The following is an 18,034-nucleotide window of genomic DNA, read 5'->3' as shown; positions in this document are numbered from 1 at the left end:
GGGTCGCGGACGAGAGGCCCGATTACGACGGTAATAAAGATCACGTGCGATTTACCGTTGCTGGAATGTTGGAACTAAAAGAAAACTCATACACTCTTCGCAAATGCATGGCAAAATAAATCTTCTTGCCATATTTTCTCGCTTAATTCTCTGCAACGTACACGTGATTAGAAAATTATATACCTATACATCTATATTTTTTAAGTCTCAATGATTTAATTTAATGAACATTTCTCATTTCCCGATTGTATAAAGCAAAAAGAATCCGGTTATGAAAGATTAAAACGTTATGCGTTTTACATCGGGCGTTTAAGATTGTCAGAAGGTATAAACAGGCGGCTCTTATCGCGTGAAGTCGTATAACAATACGATCGCGCGAAAGGAGCCTGACAGTAGCAATCTTTTGCATTTCGCGATTATAATCCCGCCGGTCGCCGTCAACCGGCTTGCCCCTGTATAAACTCATCTCATTCCAGCGGTTTCGCTCCCAAGCTGGGGAGCCTCTCTCGGTCGAGGAGGGCGTATCGCAATCAGATAATAAAAAAGCAGCAACAATGTACCGCTGATTTCATACCTCGCGGAATTAAATTCCGCAAAGGCATGAGCCGTGGGGCTCCTCCTTTTGGGACCTGTGGAGAAAGGATCGGGGTTTGTGGTGGCCAATAACTCGAGACGCAATGTCGCTTAAGTATCGTTTTATTTCTTGTTTTTTTTTCTTGCTCTCGCTTGGCTATAAATAAATTCGGCGAGATGCGTCGCCGTTTATATATGTACACACGCGCAGCTGGACATCGTCCGTCTAATCCTACGTTTACGATTATGGCAATAATTTAACGGCGCTACGATCTAGCGGTACACTAATACAGATATACGTCGTTAATCGTTAACACATTAATTCTATACGCGCCCACTTAGGAATGTTCTTATGTACAAAAGTAGCTGCGTGTGGCGTGCCGATTGCAGAATCGTCACGTTGAATCTCCGGGAATGACAGCGCTGAGAGAATTCACCGTTAATCCATTAAAATAAGCCGTAAAATGATGCGGGAGCTCGAGTTAGTAAGATACAGATTATAGGCCGCTGTTGCACCGAACCCTTCAACGATGAAGTGATCGAACGGGAGAATCAAAAGACTACGCGATCGGTCAACAGCCTGACTATTTACAACGAGAACGAGTTATCCTTCGGTCAAAGGCAAAAACGAGCAAGCGATCAATTCTTCTTGTATAAATTCCTTTTTATATATTATGTATAAAGAGAAAGGAAGGAAAATGCAACTCTGTTGCGCTAATTAGAAATTGATTTATATATGGAGGGGTTAAAGCCATAGTGGTGTAAGTCAATTTTTTTACCACTTTTTTCTCTTCTTCTTTCAACATATCTGCATGTGTAGACTGCATCTATGAACTTAACTCGATAAATTAAAAAAAGTGACTTACACCACTATGGCTTTAACCCTTCCATATATAGATGCAATACGTTTGGATGCTGTTTCAGGAACGACAGTCGAGGAGATGGAAAACAGCTACCACAAGATACTTGACGTGGCCAAGGGAGCGAGCGATGAGGAAATAAAAAAAGCTTAGACTTAAAATATCATCCTGATAAGAACAAAAGCCCCGGTGCTGAGGAAAAATTCAAGAGATAGACGAGGCATACAAGTCGTTGGAGGCGCAAAGAAGAAGGAGGGAGGTCAACGATAAATTCAGGAGGATCTCAGAGAACGCCCCGTTGGCAGAGGAGTACTACGTAGAGGTAGATAAAGGTAGGGCTTCCGTGGCGGCCCCAGGGCGAAGTTCGTTCCAGTCATCGTATTATTTTTGTATCAATGGAAACAATAAGAATACCTGTTCATATATATTAATTTCCATTCAATCACTTCGCGATAGTTTCTTTTGCTGCGGTAGAAAAGGATCAAATCGATCACGAATCAGACGTACAGAGATTTCCCTGTTTATCTCTCCACATTCCTCCCTTCCCCGTTCTTTAGATATCACCGTTTCCTTCGCGTGGTCGTCTATAATTACACGGCCGACAACACCGCTGGTCTTCCGCGATCAGCTATATCCCTCCGTTTTAACGACACCCGCAACGGTCCGCGATCATGTCCTCGTACATCTTGAGCACGACATTCTCGTTGTCGTCGTAGAAGAGGATGCTGGTGCTGAGCAGCTTGGTGGGCACGCAGCACGGCCTCTCGACGCCCTTGGCCATCTTGTGCACGATCGCCTGTATCGTCGCGTGATTCGTCGGCCGCTGGTCCTGGCTGAGAGGCGGCTCGCACACGCCCTTGCACTGGTACGCGGAGTAGCCGGCCGGGGCGATTATCGAGGACGACAGCCCGATATCGCGAAAGTCCACGTAGAGCTCGTGCCTCGTGCACTCGGTCGCGTTCCCCGATGACTGATTCAGAGACGTTATCGGGTTCTGGTTGCTCGTCGACCGGCGCGGTCGACGACGTCGCTCCGCGATTTTCGCCGACCTGTCTCGCGCCGTTTGTCCCAGCCTCTCGCGAAACGCCGCTCTCTCGTAGATGTCCATCGACGTGAGGATCCGCGTGATTCTCGAGCGACTTTTCGACACGATACCGTCGGTGGTGCGTTCCCGGGAGGACGTCGCGTCGCGACGACGGCGTCTCGTCGCTTCTAAAGGTTCCCCGTAACGAGAAGTTCCTGCCTGATCCTCCTCCTCTTCCTCGCGTCTTCTCTTTTGTCGCTGGAAAAATTCCGGCTCGCGTCTGCTCACCAACGAGACCTCCTCGGGCTGACCGTCCCCTCTTCGTTGTCTCTCGTGCCTCTTGTAGTGCTCGGCGTCATCGTAGCTGTTCTCCAGATCGATCTTCTCGTTCTCCGCGTCCTTCTCGTACGCGGGACCTTTCCCACGGTTCTCCTTGTCATCATCCTGGTTTCCATATGCGTAATATCGCGGCACGACTACCGACCTTTCGCCGGACCGGTCGTTACTGTCATCGTCGAACAGTACCAATATCGGCTGCTTGCTGTGGTGATAGTCGTTTCGGCGGGAGAACTCCACCGATATTTCGTCCTCAAACAGATTCTGCGCCGTCACCAGGAGGCCCAGATTCGGCTCTCCGCTCACCCATCCGAGAACAGCTTGCTTGACATTGAATATCTGTACAGACATTATACTTAATTGAAATATCTAACGCGATGTAACACACACTTACGTAATTTTTTATATGAATTACTAAATTCATCAAGGTTTTTTTAAATACAAGTGTCAAATACATTGTCGCCTTCTCGATTTTTAATAAATTCTTCAAGATACGAATAATTCGATAAATTGTCGAAGCGGACGTTATGAAACAGAAACAGTCGTCTTTTTATACAATAAAAAAAAAGGATTCTTATACGAGATAATTAGAGAATATTAAAGTTTCGGCAAATTATCTGAAATGATTTTTAAAAATACAGCGATCAAAGATCTAACTATTAAGACATTCTTGAAATTTGAAAATTAGACAAGGACATAACAGTGGAAATATTGTTTCGAAAAAATTGTTAATATCGAGATGAGATCATTACGGAAGAAGGAATTAAAATGTTATACGCTCACCTGCCAACCGGAAGCGTGCGCGCCGACGTAACGAATGTTCAACAATCTGTGAAGATCCGGCACGTCGAGGCTGCGATCGTCCAGCACTTGATACACCCTTATCTGCGCATACATCAAGGTCGACGCGTCAACGCGGCAGTATTGCCTAATTCGCGTGCAGTCAAAAGATTGGCACGCTGATCGGCGACGCTTACCGTGCCAGGCACTTACCAGATAATAAGGCGACGCAGACGTCAGCGGACGCATGTTCCTCGCCGGCGCTTTTTTCCGGTAGAGATGCAGCTCGGCCTCCAGCACCGACTCGTCCATCTCCAGCCCCGAGACGTTGAAGAAGTAGAAATGCGACAGGGGAGAGTCTACGCGCGCGAAACAAACGAGAAACAAACGTTTAGATCGCCCTTTCACCCGGCAGCGGATCCTGCGAGTTTTCGTGATTATACTGACTGAAAGAATTACCCCTCTCGATGAAGCTGCGCACTACCCTGGCGTTGTACGGATTCCGGCCTCGCGTGACCCCGCTGGGATCGGCGATGGTGTTGTAGAGCTCCATCATGAACTGCGGCGGTACCTTGCGATGGGCCAGATTCTCGTTCTGACTCCGAATGCCAAGGATCTGCAATTCGTTCGCCATTTTTTAATGCGAAGCTCCAGGTAATTTGTCGAAAAAACGACAAGTTGCAAATTCGAATCGAATCTGCGATTTGAATTTGCGAATCCGGGCCGCGTAGAATTTCCCGGGATATCCCGGAGCTACGTTACCCGGAAGACTGTGTTAAAGTTCCAGATTTCCATTATCACCTCTTGTATCTTTTGCAGAGCCTCCTCCCGTCGGGGCGCGAGGTCGTTCTCGTCCGGTTGGACGATGGGCCACGACGATTCACCGAGTTCCTGCTCGAGGCCATCCCGCTCCTCGATCCGGGACTCCGACTTCGGGTACGCGTCAACGTCGCACAGAGACGTCAACGAGAGCAGCAGCACTAGGAAGCGGCACGGCGCGCTTCTCGTCATCACCGTCGTGGATTCACGTATGTCGCGAGGAGAAAGAAGAAGAGACGTCCACTGTCAGTTCCAAGAAATCGCACGCGAAAATCGCTCGGCACCGGTCACCGTCGCCGTCGCGCAACGGCTTACCCTCTCATCGCGATCGAGAAGGATAGCGAGCCCTTGTTCTCGAGTGTCCGGAGTGTCCTTATCGGCGTGTTCTTATCAGCGCGGAAGGAAGAAGGATAGGGAGAAAGAAGTGCACGGAGGAGATTTTGCCGAACCGAACGGGATGCTAAGTGGCATATGGGAGGTCTTGGCCGCGAGGAGTCACCTTTATGCTACGCCGGGAGTTGCCTCCCCCGCAACTCGTTCGCCCCCCGCGGCATCGGCTCTCTTCTCGCTTCTCCCTCGCCGTCGTTGGACGGGGACTTCTTGGCGCGATCCCGCGGCGCGATCTTCCCGCTTCAGCAAGGTTTAAGTACTTTTATTAGTGTTTTCTTTGGCCCTTTAACTCACTGACGGGACTCGCTTATAAAAACACGTAAATCGAACTTGTTTGCTTGTTCGTCACGTAAATTATATTTAAAAAATGTCCCATTCGGGAGAATCGAATATGTTATTCGGTTAGGAAAGATCCCCTTTTTTGACGTTCCCATTGTAAAGTGTGAACTTGGATATTTGCAAATATCAAACTATATACAACGAAATGTTTCTCCGGGGAAAGGAATGGTAATCAGTTCTCCCGACTAGGATCCGTAATTGGAGCGATTTACGAACGTTTTTTTCGCGATGACCGATTAACCGGTCGAGATCGATGAGACAGGCGAGACTTTAAAAAGACCGAGAGATACGAGGTCGCGCTCCACGCGATGACACCACGTGGCTATTAAAAACAGCGAGCGCTTCCTAAATTCCGTGGATTCGTAAGTGCCGAGTTATGTGATTTGTCACGCGGCGATATTTAGGCGGATTCGACGTCGGCGATTTATTTATCGTGGGTATTCTCTAACGAGAGACTCGGCGAGGGCCGATAATTTATTCCGGTAAATTTTTTTCGATCCACCGATTTTATTTTTGGGATTTTTGTTTTCTCTAATTTCGAGGCCTTACCCGATCCCGGAGTCGCTCGCGTGCTGCATTGTTGGCCAATAATCGCGTTATGCATATATCTCGCTCCGTTATCGATAAACGTCCGCTCGCGTAGGCGGACCGTCGTTGTCGCACGCCAAAATCGCAAAAGACGTGACGAAAATATTTGCCAATTGTTGGACGCACGCGGTGGAACTATACTCACCAAGAAATCTCTAATTTTAGCACGATTGACTCTATTGTAGTCAACAATCTCTCGTGGGCGTGTTCCGCTGAAATTGGGGCAATCAGGCGTCAGAGGGAGGTCGATTCGTCGCTTTAATGCAGGCATAACGTAAGAAAGTATGAATCACAAAATAATGCAACTCGTTGAACTCGTCTTCTCTTCATAAAAGCTTCATTATGGTAAGTAAGTCCCGAATTAGTAGTATAAACTATAGATGGGTGCGGTGCGGGGAGAAAGACATCTGTCTCATTCATGAAAACATCTTTGATTTATTCAGCCACATGGATTTGTACATGATGTACCTAGGAACATGAGTGTACGTGCAAAATATGTCTTTCTCTCTCTTTCGCTTTCCTTTTCTCTCTTTCTCTCGTTTCCAATTCGACTCGAATGTGACCACTCGCGGCGAAATAATAAATTTCAGTCTAGACGCAGGCACACTGAGTGATTTGAATTGTTTCTCTCTTCGCTCCTCGTCGGGTTCTAAAAAGTATCAAACGCGATAACGTTAAACACTGATCGTATTCCACGCACTTGTAACTCTCAAATCGGAAGGATATTTGATCGGAAATTAGATTTTCTCGTTCTTTGAGATGTACGTGATAACAGTTGGAATTCGTGGACTCTACCTGTACTCGTGCACCTTAAATCTGGCCGGTGTGCAAGTGTGCTGCTTCGAATATAGACCGGCTACACACCTGGACGGATCCTTTTTGTCCCGCAAAAGACACGTCTCCGTCTCGTTACCCGGACACGTCCCGACGCATTGGCCGACGTTTATTTGCTGCCAAAAATAACAGACAGAAATTGATATCGTTAATTACAAGCGAGACGAAGGAATGTTCATAAAAAGCAAAACTGCAAAATAATTAATACATATATCTTATATCTTTTTTTTTAAGGATTAGTTAATCGAATGTTTCATACTCGGACCACGGGCCTCACGTCGGTCGTGTTCGTACCCTCTTTGATCGTCACCTCGCTGTAATCCAGCACAGTTTCCATGTGGTCCATCCGGTGACAATGACCGGCGCAGCCACATTTCTCGACCACTTGGTAAACCTCGTCACCTTGAAAACAGCACAAGCCTCAATACGGATTGTAAGTACGTGTATAAATTACTCGGACTTTTATAGTTTCAATCCCATGTTTATTCGACGTTTATGTACGTACCGTTTGGCCCCTTGACGCTGATTGTGTTATTCCGGACCGGCTTACAGCCCAAGTCTTGAAAAACAAGTAGAACATTAATTTTCAGATCTCATAAAAATTACGGAGATAAAACCAAATGAGATAAATGAAAGGAGAAGCGTGGAAAATTTTTTTATTTATGAGAAATATTGACGCGTAACGATAATCGCGTAGATCATCGTACTTCATCTTACGTTTCAGGGTACCAGAGTTCTTGCGAGGTCGTACCTTTACCGCAATGGCCGATGCAAACTCCGATATCCACGATTGTCTGGTGCGGCGTACCGAAATGTACATGATGGGTGTAGGATTCCCGTCTGCAGGACGATTCCGGCGAACATTCACAGGCGTCTATAGCCTCGATTACGCGAACGCCCTGCAACGTGGACACTCGCTCCAGCTTGGCGGCCCTTGCGCGACAGTGGGAATCAGATGCACATTTCTGAAAGACAGGCGGAAGCATCAATGAGCAATCATCATAGGAAACGAGAGAGATGCACATTTGGCGTACAAATTAATCCTAGGGTACCTAATTTTTTTATAAACTTTGAAAAAATAGCAAAAAAAAAACACGATTTTGATTATTTTAAATTAAAAGTTCAAAAATTGCCTCGAAGAAGGAAAAGGCTTGATCGACGGTGCTGAGAGGAATGTTACAAAATAAAAAAAAAAAACAGTCTTGAAGATCTTCTCATATGCATCCAGTAGTTAATGCGTGTCGCTAATAGTTCGCAACTAATCAAGCTAGTTGTCCCAACGTTTTTTACGCGGTGTAAAAAAGAAAACTGGCTCTCGGCTGCTTTACGATGGCTTTAAAGATACGCCTGCTATCGAGGATCATATCGGTCGTTTCAATAAATCTCTCCCCCCGGGCGATTGCCATCATCCATCCAGCGGGATCCAGCGGGCGCATAATTCCGGGATTTAGTGGCTGGACACGCCGGCGCCGAGAGGATCGGTGACCGCGGCGCCGATCCGACCTTCGAAGGACGCAAAACACGTCGTCCTGATGGTTGCCTCGCGTTTCGCGTGCAACGTGGCCCCCTTTCCCCGGTGTCCCGTCGGGCCCGGCCATCGCGCCATCCTGGCGCGTAGCACGGCTGCTGTAAAAGACCATATTCGCGCCACCGACCGATCGGATTGCGTCACGTAACGAAAATAGCCCTCCTCCGCGTTCGGCCGATGTCGACCGGTCCAAAGATCCGGAATATCCGGGAAGATATATCGGAAAGAACGAGCGTTTATCTTCGCGAGGAATCTGCGCTACGTAGGGTACGATCCCTTCGTCCCCCGAGGATGGATCGATGAGACGAAACTCGACGAAGTCATCCGTAATTGTCGGACAGAATTATTTATACCGCGCATGACTAGACATCGTAGATATTCGAGTGCCTGCGATAAAATATCAACGGTCAATAGCTTCAAAGGTAGTTCTTCCAAACGGCAAATGTTGGGGGATTGTAAATACTTGAGAGATCCCGTGGGACTTGATGCCTGTGCTCTGCGAGTGTTAGCCTTTTACTTTCACTTGTATTTGGTACCCAATCTTGATACCTCTTTAAATTGATCGAGTAAAAATATGGTTTTAATATATTATTTCTTTCTTAATATTCTTTTTAAAGACAAATGTTCATCGCGCGTATGGAAGTTTATCATTCCTAATTATTAATATTAATTATGTAGTAATATCGTATCATAGAAAAAATGACGGCATAATAAATAATGTATGAGAAAGGAACTATAATTCCGTGAATAAACTTTGCAATTTTCTTTTTCCAAGATACAAGACGATTATAATAACTATTGCATTAATTCATCACACAAATAATAAAAATAAAATTCTCTTTATTATAGCTCAAGCCGAGAATAGCCGCCGAGGGGTCAACGAAATCTACATATAACAAAGACGCCAAATTATTGCAAGTATGCAAGTACGCAAGTAAGGATTCGGCCAGATATTATCTCGCCGTAAAAGTCACGAAGATCGCGCGTAGTCCGGCGTGGCCGCATTCCAACTCGCGATTGGACGATCCTGCGCCTCGTAAATCTGCACACGACGTTCACGATGTTCCTTCGAGTTTTTTTTCACCCTTCGCGTAGCCCTCGGTTGCATGAGGAAGCTCGCCGAGGAGACTCACATCGCCGTGTCGAAATATTTCAGCGAGCAACAGAGCATTCTACAATAATTCCTTTTCCAAGCGATCTGCTCATCATTATGCTTACAATTGATTCTCTTTGTTCAATTTCTCAAATGTACATGATGCCCCTGCATCGAAACATCATCTTCGACGAAATACACGTACGTTGGTATTTTTTCGCAAGCACCGAAAATTTGCCGAACATGCAACAAATCGTACTTTTTGAATAACATATGTGACAAAGTCCTTCACGTAGCATGGATTGATCGGTAGTGGATTCGCGTTATATTAAACATAATCGATGATGTTAAAATTAACGAAAAGTAGAAGTTTATTCAACTAGTCAGTATATTATGCGATTTATCTTTCTTTATAGAATCTCGAATTAGATTCTTGAATTTCACGTTTGGCATCGAACGCGATGATTAGGTAATAATGCGCCCACGTGTATGGAGATATCTATATTACGTCGGGTGATTCCCAACGATTTGACGAGTGATGATCAAACATTGAACCCCGTTTGAGTGTTCTCCGGACTAATCAATGTAGTGCCGAACTAAACTAAACGTCAAACCTAAATGCGAAAATTGCATCGTTGATCAGAATCTGATTATTACAGCATAAAATATGTTACAGTCTTCTGCATAATTGAAGTGAGGAACGGGCTTCGTACGAGAACTTACCTGCACCGCTGGCCGGCTTGGATCTCCGGGATCATCGGACACGAGTCGCGGGCACAATTTCCGGCAGTGCCCAGCGTCGATCTGGATAACTTCCCCGGATATCCCTGAACAAGAGCGATTTATATTACACGCGGTGTTTCTATTACAACATGCAAAACATACATGGTAAATAACCGATATCCACGACACCGATCGGGTACTTTTGAGAAATTGCGCATAGATTTATTTAATTGCATCGTATGAAGAAATAGAGAGAAGGAGAGTGAATGAGAGAGAGGCGCCAGAACAAAGGCTAAGAAAAAGTGGCGCCTAGGGGGGGATGACCGAATCGCAATTTGTGTACAACTCTGCAGCTATTTTTGCGCGCGAACGCGTGGGACTGAGAATGCGGGAGTGTTTGTCGCCGATGTCGTGAGGGGGAAAGTTTCTGCGCGATTTATCGTTATGTTACAAATAAAAATATGAGCCGAGGTTCGAGAGAATAACGCGTCGTCGGTTATCGTCCGAAGTGAGCGAATTGGGGGACGGATCAATCGACGAGGGAGGCGTACGGTGTTTTAATCGAAATATTAATTTCGATTAAAACGCTGGCAGACGATCTCTTTCTTCATAAGCGGTCAAACGTCACCGCCATTCAATTGAAGCCAATAGATCGACGGGAGAACTCGACGCGAAATCCGAGGCCCCAAGCCAGAAGGACGAAAGTATTTCATCCACTTGCATGTGCGAATATTTAATCGTATTACTCATCACTTTGTCCCGATTAAATGCTATGCAAGTTATAGAGATTTCAGAGTCATAGAGAAGATGCTTCGAAATTTATTAATTTGAATTAATTTATAAATTTTCTAATTTAAACTCCGTTTAATTTATCATTAGAATATTGTTGTAGTTGTAGAATTACAACTCTGTTAATTTATGTAGAACAAAATTGTGCAAAATTATATATTTTTATAGAAAACAACTTTTTGGAATTCTTGAATTATCAATTTCACACAGCGGCTATCTAGTTGAATGATGGAAAATAAGAAACCTATTTTAACGAAATTATTTCAGAACATAGAAAAATGCGTAATATTTCTGTGCAATAAAGATTATAATATTTTTTTCGAAATTTCCTCCTAAATCGAAGAAATACCATGCTGTGCGACGTTACAGAACGTCTCGCCTCTTTAATCGGCATTGTGCAAATTGGACGAACCTATTCGCGACATACAACCGGATGTTCCGTTCCCTTCCCCCCGTTGGGACGTTCATTGATTAAACACAGGGTACGGTATCAATTTGCTGTGCCGTACACGCGAAGGAGATCGTACCCTTCTAATGAATCGCTCATTAACAGGCGTCTCCTCAAGTTTTCTTCATAGATTTTCTTTTCTCTCTCTCTTTCTTTCTTTTTATATATATACATTAGATTGATATATACATTGAATAATAGGATTAAAGGCAGGAATAGTTAAAGAATAATCGATGTTTTAGATGCTCACCATATCCGACATCGATCATCTTCTCATATCGGGCACAACACGTGTACTGCCGTAATTCCTCCGAGTGCACCTTTCCTTCGTTTTCCGATTCCTTCTCGCAGAAAGCTAAGGAAGAAAAATCGCCAGACGATCACGAGTGGAACGCAATCGAGGAACTCGAAATTCGTGATCGGAATTAGACGAGATACGCTCTTCAAACGACACGGTATTAATGACTTATTGTTGGACAAAATAAAAATTCTAAATCTTAACTTTTTCGTTCAAACTTCAAATTTATATCACAATTAAAATTAAATCACGTCTTGCAGACGACTCTTCTTGAAGCAAAAATAAGATTTAATATATTTCCGACGAACCGAGTTTTTTATTCTGTGGTTTTGGGAAAAGAGATAAATCTAATTTTGTCTTGTACGTTTTTCATCATCGCTGGAGATCATTCGGAAACTTGTCAAAGATTTCATCCTAAAAAGAGCGAAAATACAGAAGAGAGAAGTTGTCCTTTACATTCTATATTTTTCAACATGTAGAATCCGATATACGTATCTCTCTGTGCGTTCAGACGAAAAGCGGACGAGAAGAAAGCAGAGCAGGAAAGAAGGGTGAGTGGCTTGATCGGCGTTACCTAATCGCAAATTAGCCACGCAAACCATGGCGAAACCGGCGAGGACGGTCCACCGTCCCCTCGTGCTTCGTACGTGCATATCGATACCGATTACCGAGCGGATGACAAAGCGGACGAGCGCGCGGAAATGTTCACCGGCAGAAAGCAGGAGAGACCGACCGGTCGTCTCTTTCACGATCTTGTCGCGAATCCTCGGATCGCCGGAGGATGATTCCGCAACATCCGGATGTCGCTCTCTTTCAGAAAAGACGCCGGGTGGACACGCGAAGGGCGAAGACGGCGGCCGGTCGGGGATCGATATCGAAGGAAGATCGATCGTGTATCGGGTCTGCTACCCACGCGGCTTGCGATCTGCGGGAAGACTGGCCGTCTGCCGGCTGGGAGATGTTCGGCTGACAGCGGCGGATCTCTATTAATCTCGTTTGGCGAACGGGACCCGCCTCGTGACAGACCGTCCGTCACAGTCCTCCTCGCCGACCGGTCATCGTCGACGGACGGCTGCTCGATTTCACGCTCGCAAGAACGCACGTTTCGCGATTGGCCACGTTCCGAGTACTTTTTCGTTTCCACCCCCTACGTAGGGAGGAACCGGACGCGGGGAAGTCTGCGGGGTGGACCTCGCGGGGCAGCGAACTCGTGGTCAATATTTGTCGAATCAGGACCTTCCATTTTTCTTCGTCGCTCTATATGTATATTTAGCAGCTATCGCGGCCAACTCGGGGAGATCTTGTTTTTACTCCCTTCCGAGAGAGATATTTGCCGAGCAGTTTAGCCTTGCCGTACTGAGGATTTCGCATTCGAACGTCGCGATCCACTCTGATTAAAGGGCTAATCAGAGTCCTTATACCTTATTCTTGAGAAGCTTGGCTGAAGTCTGTCAATGTTATCGTCGAACTGCCACTTGTATCATAATTATTATTAAGGCATTCTCTTATCATATTGCGAAGCTAGACTGATTTTATTTTGAGAGCAAATTCGCCCTCGGGCCTTTCTGTTCCGAAAAAGATATTAATTAGATATTAATAGGACATTTGCCGATTGCTATTACAAAATTTATTTACCTTCTATTATCGATTTATCAGTACGATAATCTGAAAGCATTAGAAGCGCGTGATTATTCCTCGATTTCGCGATATAATTTGGCTTGGCTCAATATGATTTGAATCAGAATGTTCATTTCTATCAATGCAAATTAAGTTGAATCCCGGTTTAATTTACTTTTTATCTTTTTTTAATTTTAAGGATTAGTTAAACCAAAATTAAAGTTAATCTGGCATTGACAGAAATGAACGTAAGAGGATCTTTCCTCTCGATTAGATGTCTATCTCAATCTGGGACAGATATCTAATCAATACACGCGATACCATTTCATAAAAGATAACATGATCTCATATTTCTAGTATAGAACGTTCCGTGACTCTTTCGTTCCTCTAACGATATATTTTCGTTGCTGGAAACCGGGGTGGACGTGGAGGAGGAATGAAGAAAAAGGGACAAAAGGGAAAGAGACTATATCCATTCCCCCCTGCTACGGCGCGAGGGGCGGAGGGGGATTCATTCGTCCGGTTGCAGCATCATCGCATCTGACTACACCGGGAGATCTCTCGCCTCCTCTCCCTCCCGCAATCTCGCCCTCCGCACTCGTTAGCATCCACGCTACCGTCAGGATCGTTGAGAGGTCCGCGCGAGAGGTCATTATCATTACCTATAAATTACCACGCGCGCGCGCGAATCTCAATCTCGCTCGCCGCTCGCCGCAACCCACGGGGGAAAGACGGGGGTCCAGTGGCGTACGGAGGGCGAAATGGAGAGAAAACGAGAAATGTATCTATCACGAACTTGCTAAGGGAAATATGCGAACATAGACACAGTTAAAAGAATAAATTAATAAATAAAAAATACGTCGTCATTTTTCTTTATCGGGGCTATAAATTGTCTAATTTTCAAAATAAGAAATTCATTAATTTATTCAAAAGGATACAACTATACTCCGTTGGCTCACTTATTATTTGTAAAAAAAAGACTAATGTATTTTTCTACTTAAACTTGTCGGCAAAATGTTAATTACTCCATAATTACAATGTATGGTACATTTTTTTTTAATTAAGAGCCATTAAAATAATTGCTAATAAAGAATCGGCAGGCATCCAAAATAATCTACGTCATTTTATTAACAATGTCAGGTTTCTCTCTGACAATGTAAACAATCTTGATTTAAATTCAAGTTGTGGATAATCGATCATTGGAAATAATCGATCCATAGTCCAGTCGATCTGCAAAAATCTCGATTAGCCGAGCGTTATCTCTACACGTGAGGTTAGCTTGATTCTAACCTAAAATCATTCATTAAAAGCTTGCAACTGGAATAACCGGTTGGAGACGCGGTGATAAGTTTACGCGTATCTCAAACATAAAAAAATAAAAGCTTGTAATTAACGTGCATGTACCAGCCAGGAATCTAATTTGAAAATATTGGCCTTTGTTTTTATATTAAACAGGTAAGAATCCAGAATTTACACTGTAAGTTTTACGTTGATATAATTGCAGAATTAAATTGAACGTTGCTTCTATATTGTTGTCCATTTCTGTATTATAAATATGTTGTTTTAACAATTGTTCAATAACATTCCAAGTTCAATAACACATTTTATACAATTTATAATTGTACTGTGATTCAAATATCTCCATGAATTATTGTTCTCATGTTTTTTTATTTAAAGTATTATGTCTTTGTTTAATACTCTTATATATATTTTTGCAGAATGTCTGCTAAATCAAGAAAGAGTTTGCCGTTATGGCAACAGTGCGACAGGTGTCAATGCGCTCTGGCGCAAAAGGATGTTTCTCTACACGAGGAGAAGTGCCCGCCTTCCACAGAAAATTGGGACCATCCTTTCATCCACAACAGAGTTTTATACAGCACGACAGAAGTCTTCCAAACACAAGGTATGCAACAATTTACCCTCGTAATCAATTTAACACAATTTTCCCCCGCATCTGTCTTCAACTTGATGGTATTGTGCATCTCGCAGAATTACCCAAACGCATTTCCGAGAGGGACGCTAATGACATGGTGTTTGTGTCGCAGTTCACTTTGCAACTGTGCGAGATCGCGATTGGATCGCCAACCGTAGTGGCGACGAAGGACGAGGTGGTAGTCAAAACGGCCTGGCCGACTAACGACAAAAGTTTAACAAGTGTTTCTTTAACGAGGCACGGTGAGCCAATTTATCGACTTCTTGTTTTTAGTTTAACTCTCTCGGAAGAATTTAAAGACAGTTGCGTTTCTGTTTTATTATTTTCAGCCATTGAGCTGAATAATCTATCAGGATTGGTCAAAATATGTTCCTTGACATCCGACGTTCATATCGCTAAGGAAATTGTAATTACTCAACAGGGAAAGCGCTCGGTGTCTGACGCAAGCGTGGAATTGGACAATATCCTGAAATATTTTAACGAGCACAAAATATTTGCTGTGGGCAACAGGATAAGCGTGCCATATTACGGAAAGAAGTTGGTATATAAAATTGTTCAGATCAAAGGAGAGGAAAGCAAGAAGAAGCAAAGCGAAGCGGTGGATGTAAGCGAGCTGTCAAAAGCTTTTGAGGATATAAATCTAACAACTCCTTCTACAAAAGTGGCCTTTTACAAAGCGTTGTACACGACGAAATGGACAATCCTGGATACTGCGGATAAAAATAAAGAAAATGTCCCGAAGAAGAGGTATAAAGTTGAAGATATAGGTGGATACGACGATCTTATATCCAAAATACGAGACGTAGTTGCAATAGACATCGACAGATACAGGAGCTTCGAGCACTTCAGTGTCAAAGGGATATTATTGTACGGACCCTCTGGCGTTGGCAAATCCATGATAGCCAACACTATAGTCTCAGAATGTAACATTAACACGTACACCGTGCACAGTTCAGACATTTATAGCAAGTCTGTCGGTGAAACGGAAGGTAAGCTCAGAGAGGTGTTCAGTGAAGCGATATCGAGCGCTCCCAGTATAATACTGTTGGAGGATGTGGACAGCCTGTGCCCCAGGAGAAGCAGCTCCAGCACGGATCACGAGAAGAGAGTCCTCGCTCAATTAGTAACGCTTTTCGACGATCTGCAAAGCACCAGCAGCAACGTATTGGTAGTGGCTACCACCGCAAAGTCGGATCTCGTGGACAGTTCTCTGAGGAGACCTGGCAGATTGGACATGGAGTTCGAGATTTACGTACCGACCCCAAACATGCGTGCGGATATACTGGCGAAGTTACTGAAGAAGATCCCCAATACGCTTTCGCACGAGGACGTACAGAGCATCTCGTCCGATACTCACGGCTTCGTTGGCGCGGACCTGTACGGTTTGTGCTCCAAAGCGATAATCAGCGCGGTGAAACACCATCAGAAAGACAAGGCTACGTCCGACGATGAACCGAAAGTGACGATGACCGATTTTCGTTATGCTCTGACTACAACGAACCCTTCGGCTATGAAGGAAGTTGTGATAGAGGTACCAAATGTGAGGTGGTCGGACATCGGCGGACAAAAGAAATTGAAGGAGAAATTAAAACAAGCCGTCGACTGGCCGCTGAATCATCCCGAGGTGTTCGTAAGATTAGGCATTGAGCCTTGTAGAGGCGTCTTAATGTTCGGACCGCCGGGATGCTCGAAGACCATGATCGCGAAAGCTCTCGCTACCGAGAGCAAACTTAACTTTCTGAATATTAAGGTAGGTCATTCGAAACACTTACTTATTTTCATCGCTGCTACATCGCGCAATTGTTTGCAGGGCCCGGAGCTATTTTCGAAATGGGTAGGCGAGTCCGAGAGGGCTGTAAGAGAAGTATTTCGAAAAGCGAGACAGGTCGCACCGTCCATCATATTTATCGACGAGATAGATGCACTTGGTGGTGAAAGAGGTTCGTCTTCCGGTGGTAGTGGCAGCAACGTACAGGAACGAGTGTTAGCCCAATTGCTGACCGAACTCGATGGCGTTACGGCTTTAGGCAACGTCACGCTAGTAGCGGCTACTAATCGACCGGACAAGATTGACAGCGTAATATCTCCCACCTTATATGATTGATTAATATAGAATCAATTCGAAGAACTAGTGTCTTGGTTACAATTTTGTTTACAATGGAAAAGACAAATTTTCAACAAAACTCTATCTTGACATTTCTACTTAAATATTTATTATTTAAAAGCAACCATTGAAAAACATCTGAATAATCGTTTTAGAGAATAGCGTATTAAATTAACCTGTATAAAAAAAAGCAGAATAAATTTAACATTGTTATAAAAAAGTAAAAAACAGTGATGTCATATCATATAATTATCTTTAATGATATGAAACAATCGTAAAACTTTTTAAATAGATTAAAATAACTTAATCCTCTGAATGTTTTAACAGTTCTAATTATTTCTAATTATTGAATATTATTTATTATCCTTTTAAATTACTTTTTTAATCTACAGATTATTATAATTGACGAAATAATTGAATGATTCAATCATTATTTCATGTAACAGCAAAAAATGTGAATGTTTTATAATTTCTAAATTATATCTTCTTCATTAATATCCTGAATTAATATAATGAATTGCAATAATTATTTCAGGCGCTCCTTCGGCCTGGACGACTAGATCATATCATATACGTGGGGCTGCCGGATGAGGAAACCAGACGAGAAATATTCAATATAAAATTACGAAATATGCCGATCGCAGAAGAAGTAAACATCGCGGATTTGGTCAGCCAGACGGGAGGTTACACCGGCGCAGAAATTCAAGCGATGTGCCACGAGGCCGGCATGAAGGCATTGCAGGAGGATCTTAAAGCTATTGTTGTTACCAAAGAACATTTCAACGCCGCATTAAGAACCATCACTCCTAGAACGCCCATTTCCCTGATAAAGATTTACGAGGACTTTAAAAATAAAGCGTTATGAGAATTATATGAGGATATGTACGAATTTATTTTTACTGCGAGAAAAGGCGTCGAGAGACCTTTTAGATTTCACGTTTTTCACGATTTTCTGTTT

At 43.9% G+C, this 18,034-nt stretch overlaps 3 protein-coding genes and 1 long non-coding RNA gene across 9 annotated transcripts in view; 2 read left to right on the top strand and 2 right to left on the bottom strand.

Annotated features, from left to right (window-relative positions):
* The window catches only part of LOC139814357 (uncharacterized), a 70,129-nt gene extending 68,496 nt beyond the window's left edge, over positions 1–1,633 (top strand). The window contains exon 5 of the long non-coding RNA XR_011732431.1: positions 1,498–1,633. This is a non-coding gene — a long non-coding RNA (uncharacterized lncRNA). The remainder of the gene's footprint in view (positions 1–1,497) is intronic.
* Positions 679–4,584, bottom strand: LOC139814335 (uncharacterized). Of its 2 annotated transcripts, none has more exons than XM_071780538.1 (5): positions 4,375–4,584; positions 4,021–4,189; positions 3,787–3,932; positions 3,577–3,678; positions 679–3,132 (listed from the first exon to the last, which is right to left on the bottom strand). In XM_071780538.1, the coding sequence occupies exons 1-5, from the start codon at positions 4,582–4,584 to the stop codon at positions 2,077–2,079; spliced, it is 1,683 nt and encodes a 560-aa protein (XP_071636639.1). In that variant the 3' UTR covers positions 679–2,076. The 2 variants fall into 2 exon arrangements, with proteins under 2 accessions (XP_071636639.1, XP_071636640.1); XM_071780539.1 differs by having other exon boundaries at positions 4,033–4,189.
* Positions 3,926–17,947, top strand: LOC139814329 (ATPase family gene 2 protein homolog A). Of its 5 annotated transcripts, none has more exons than XM_071780529.1 (8): positions 11,439–11,579; positions 11,934–11,973; positions 13,397–13,687; positions 14,758–14,942; positions 15,085–15,214; positions 15,302–16,722; positions 16,783–17,049; positions 17,612–17,947. In XM_071780529.1, the coding sequence occupies exons 4-8, from the start codon at positions 14,835–14,837 to the stop codon at positions 17,939–17,941; spliced, it is 2,256 nt and encodes a 751-aa protein (XP_071636630.1). In that variant the 5' UTR covers positions 11,439–11,579; positions 11,934–11,973; positions 13,397–13,687; positions 14,758–14,834; the 3' UTR covers positions 17,942–17,947. The 5 variants fall into 5 exon arrangements, 4 of the variants coding, with proteins under 4 accessions (XP_071636630.1, XP_071636627.1, XP_071636628.1 ...); XM_071780526.1 differs by having other exon boundaries at positions 15,029–15,214; XR_011732424.1 differs by lacking the exons at positions 11,934–11,973; positions 13,397–13,687; positions 14,758–14,942; ... (2 more) ...; positions 16,783–17,049; positions 17,612–17,947 and adding exons at positions 3,926–4,227; positions 4,393–6,976; positions 7,268–7,591; positions 8,921–10,052; positions 11,902–11,919 and having other exon boundaries at positions 11,367–11,579.
* LOC139814346 (uncharacterized) lies at positions 6,125–12,626 on the bottom strand. The gene is made up of 8 exons (XM_071780558.1): positions 11,997–12,626; positions 11,375–11,479; positions 9,888–9,991; positions 7,295–7,508; positions 7,049–7,102; positions 6,803–6,945; positions 6,505–6,659; positions 6,125–6,358 (listed from the first exon to the last, which is right to left on the bottom strand). The coding sequence occupies exons 1-8, from the start codon at positions 12,073–12,075 to the stop codon at positions 6,301–6,303; spliced, it is 912 nt and encodes a 303-aa protein (XP_071636659.1). The 5' UTR covers positions 12,076–12,626; the 3' UTR covers positions 6,125–6,300.
* Positions 17,948–18,034: the final 87 nt, after the last annotated feature.

The sequence above is a fragment of the Temnothorax longispinosus genome, chromosome 6 (assembly GCF_030848805.1).
Source record: "Temnothorax longispinosus isolate EJ_2023e chromosome 6, Tlon_JGU_v1, whole genome shotgun sequence".
NCBI classification, from domain to species: domain Eukaryota; kingdom Metazoa; phylum Arthropoda; class Insecta; order Hymenoptera; family Formicidae; genus Temnothorax; species Temnothorax longispinosus.
Note: the sequence above shows the minus strand (reverse complement) of the source record. Positions and strands in the feature narration are given on the sequence as shown.

Bases quoted from the DNA above. Each gene is read 5' to 3' on its own strand.
- LOC139814335 (XM_071780538.1), bottom strand. From the start codon at position 4,584: ATGACGAGAAGCGCGCCGTGCCGCTTCCTAGTGCTGCTGCTCTCGTTG. The intron at 3,933-4,020 runs GTCAGTATAATC...TCGCGCGCGTAG, and splicing joins CGAGAGGGGTAATTCTTTCA to ACTCTCCCCTGTCGCATTTC. The intron at 3,679-3,786 runs GTAAGTGCCTGG...ATGTATGCGCAG, and splicing joins CTGCGTCGCCTTATTATCTG to ATAAGGGTGTATCAAGTGCT.
- LOC139814346 (XM_071780558.1), bottom strand. From the start codon at position 12,075: ATGCACGTACGAAGCACGAGGGGACGGTGGACCGTCCTCGCCGGTTTC. The intron at 11,480-11,996 runs GTAACGCCGATC...TTTCTTCCTTAG, and splicing joins CGTGGCTAATTTGCGATTAG to CTTTCTGCGAGAAGGAATCG. The intron at 7,509-9,887 runs GTAAGTTCTCGT...CCTGTCTTTCAG, and splicing joins CAAGCCGGCCAGCGGTGCAG to AAATGTGCATCTGATTCCCA.
- LOC139814329 (XM_071780526.1), top strand. From the start codon at position 14,759: ATGTCTGCTAAATCAAGAAAGAGTTTGCCGTTATGGCAACAGTGCGAC. The intron at 14,943-15,028 runs GTATGCAACAAT...TGCATCTCGCAG, and splicing joins AGAAGTCTTCCAAACACAAG to AATTACCCAAACGCATTTCC. The intron at 17,050-17,611 runs GTAATATCTCCC...TAATTATTTCAG, and splicing joins GACCGGACAAGATTGACAGC to GCGCTCCTTCGGCCTGGACG.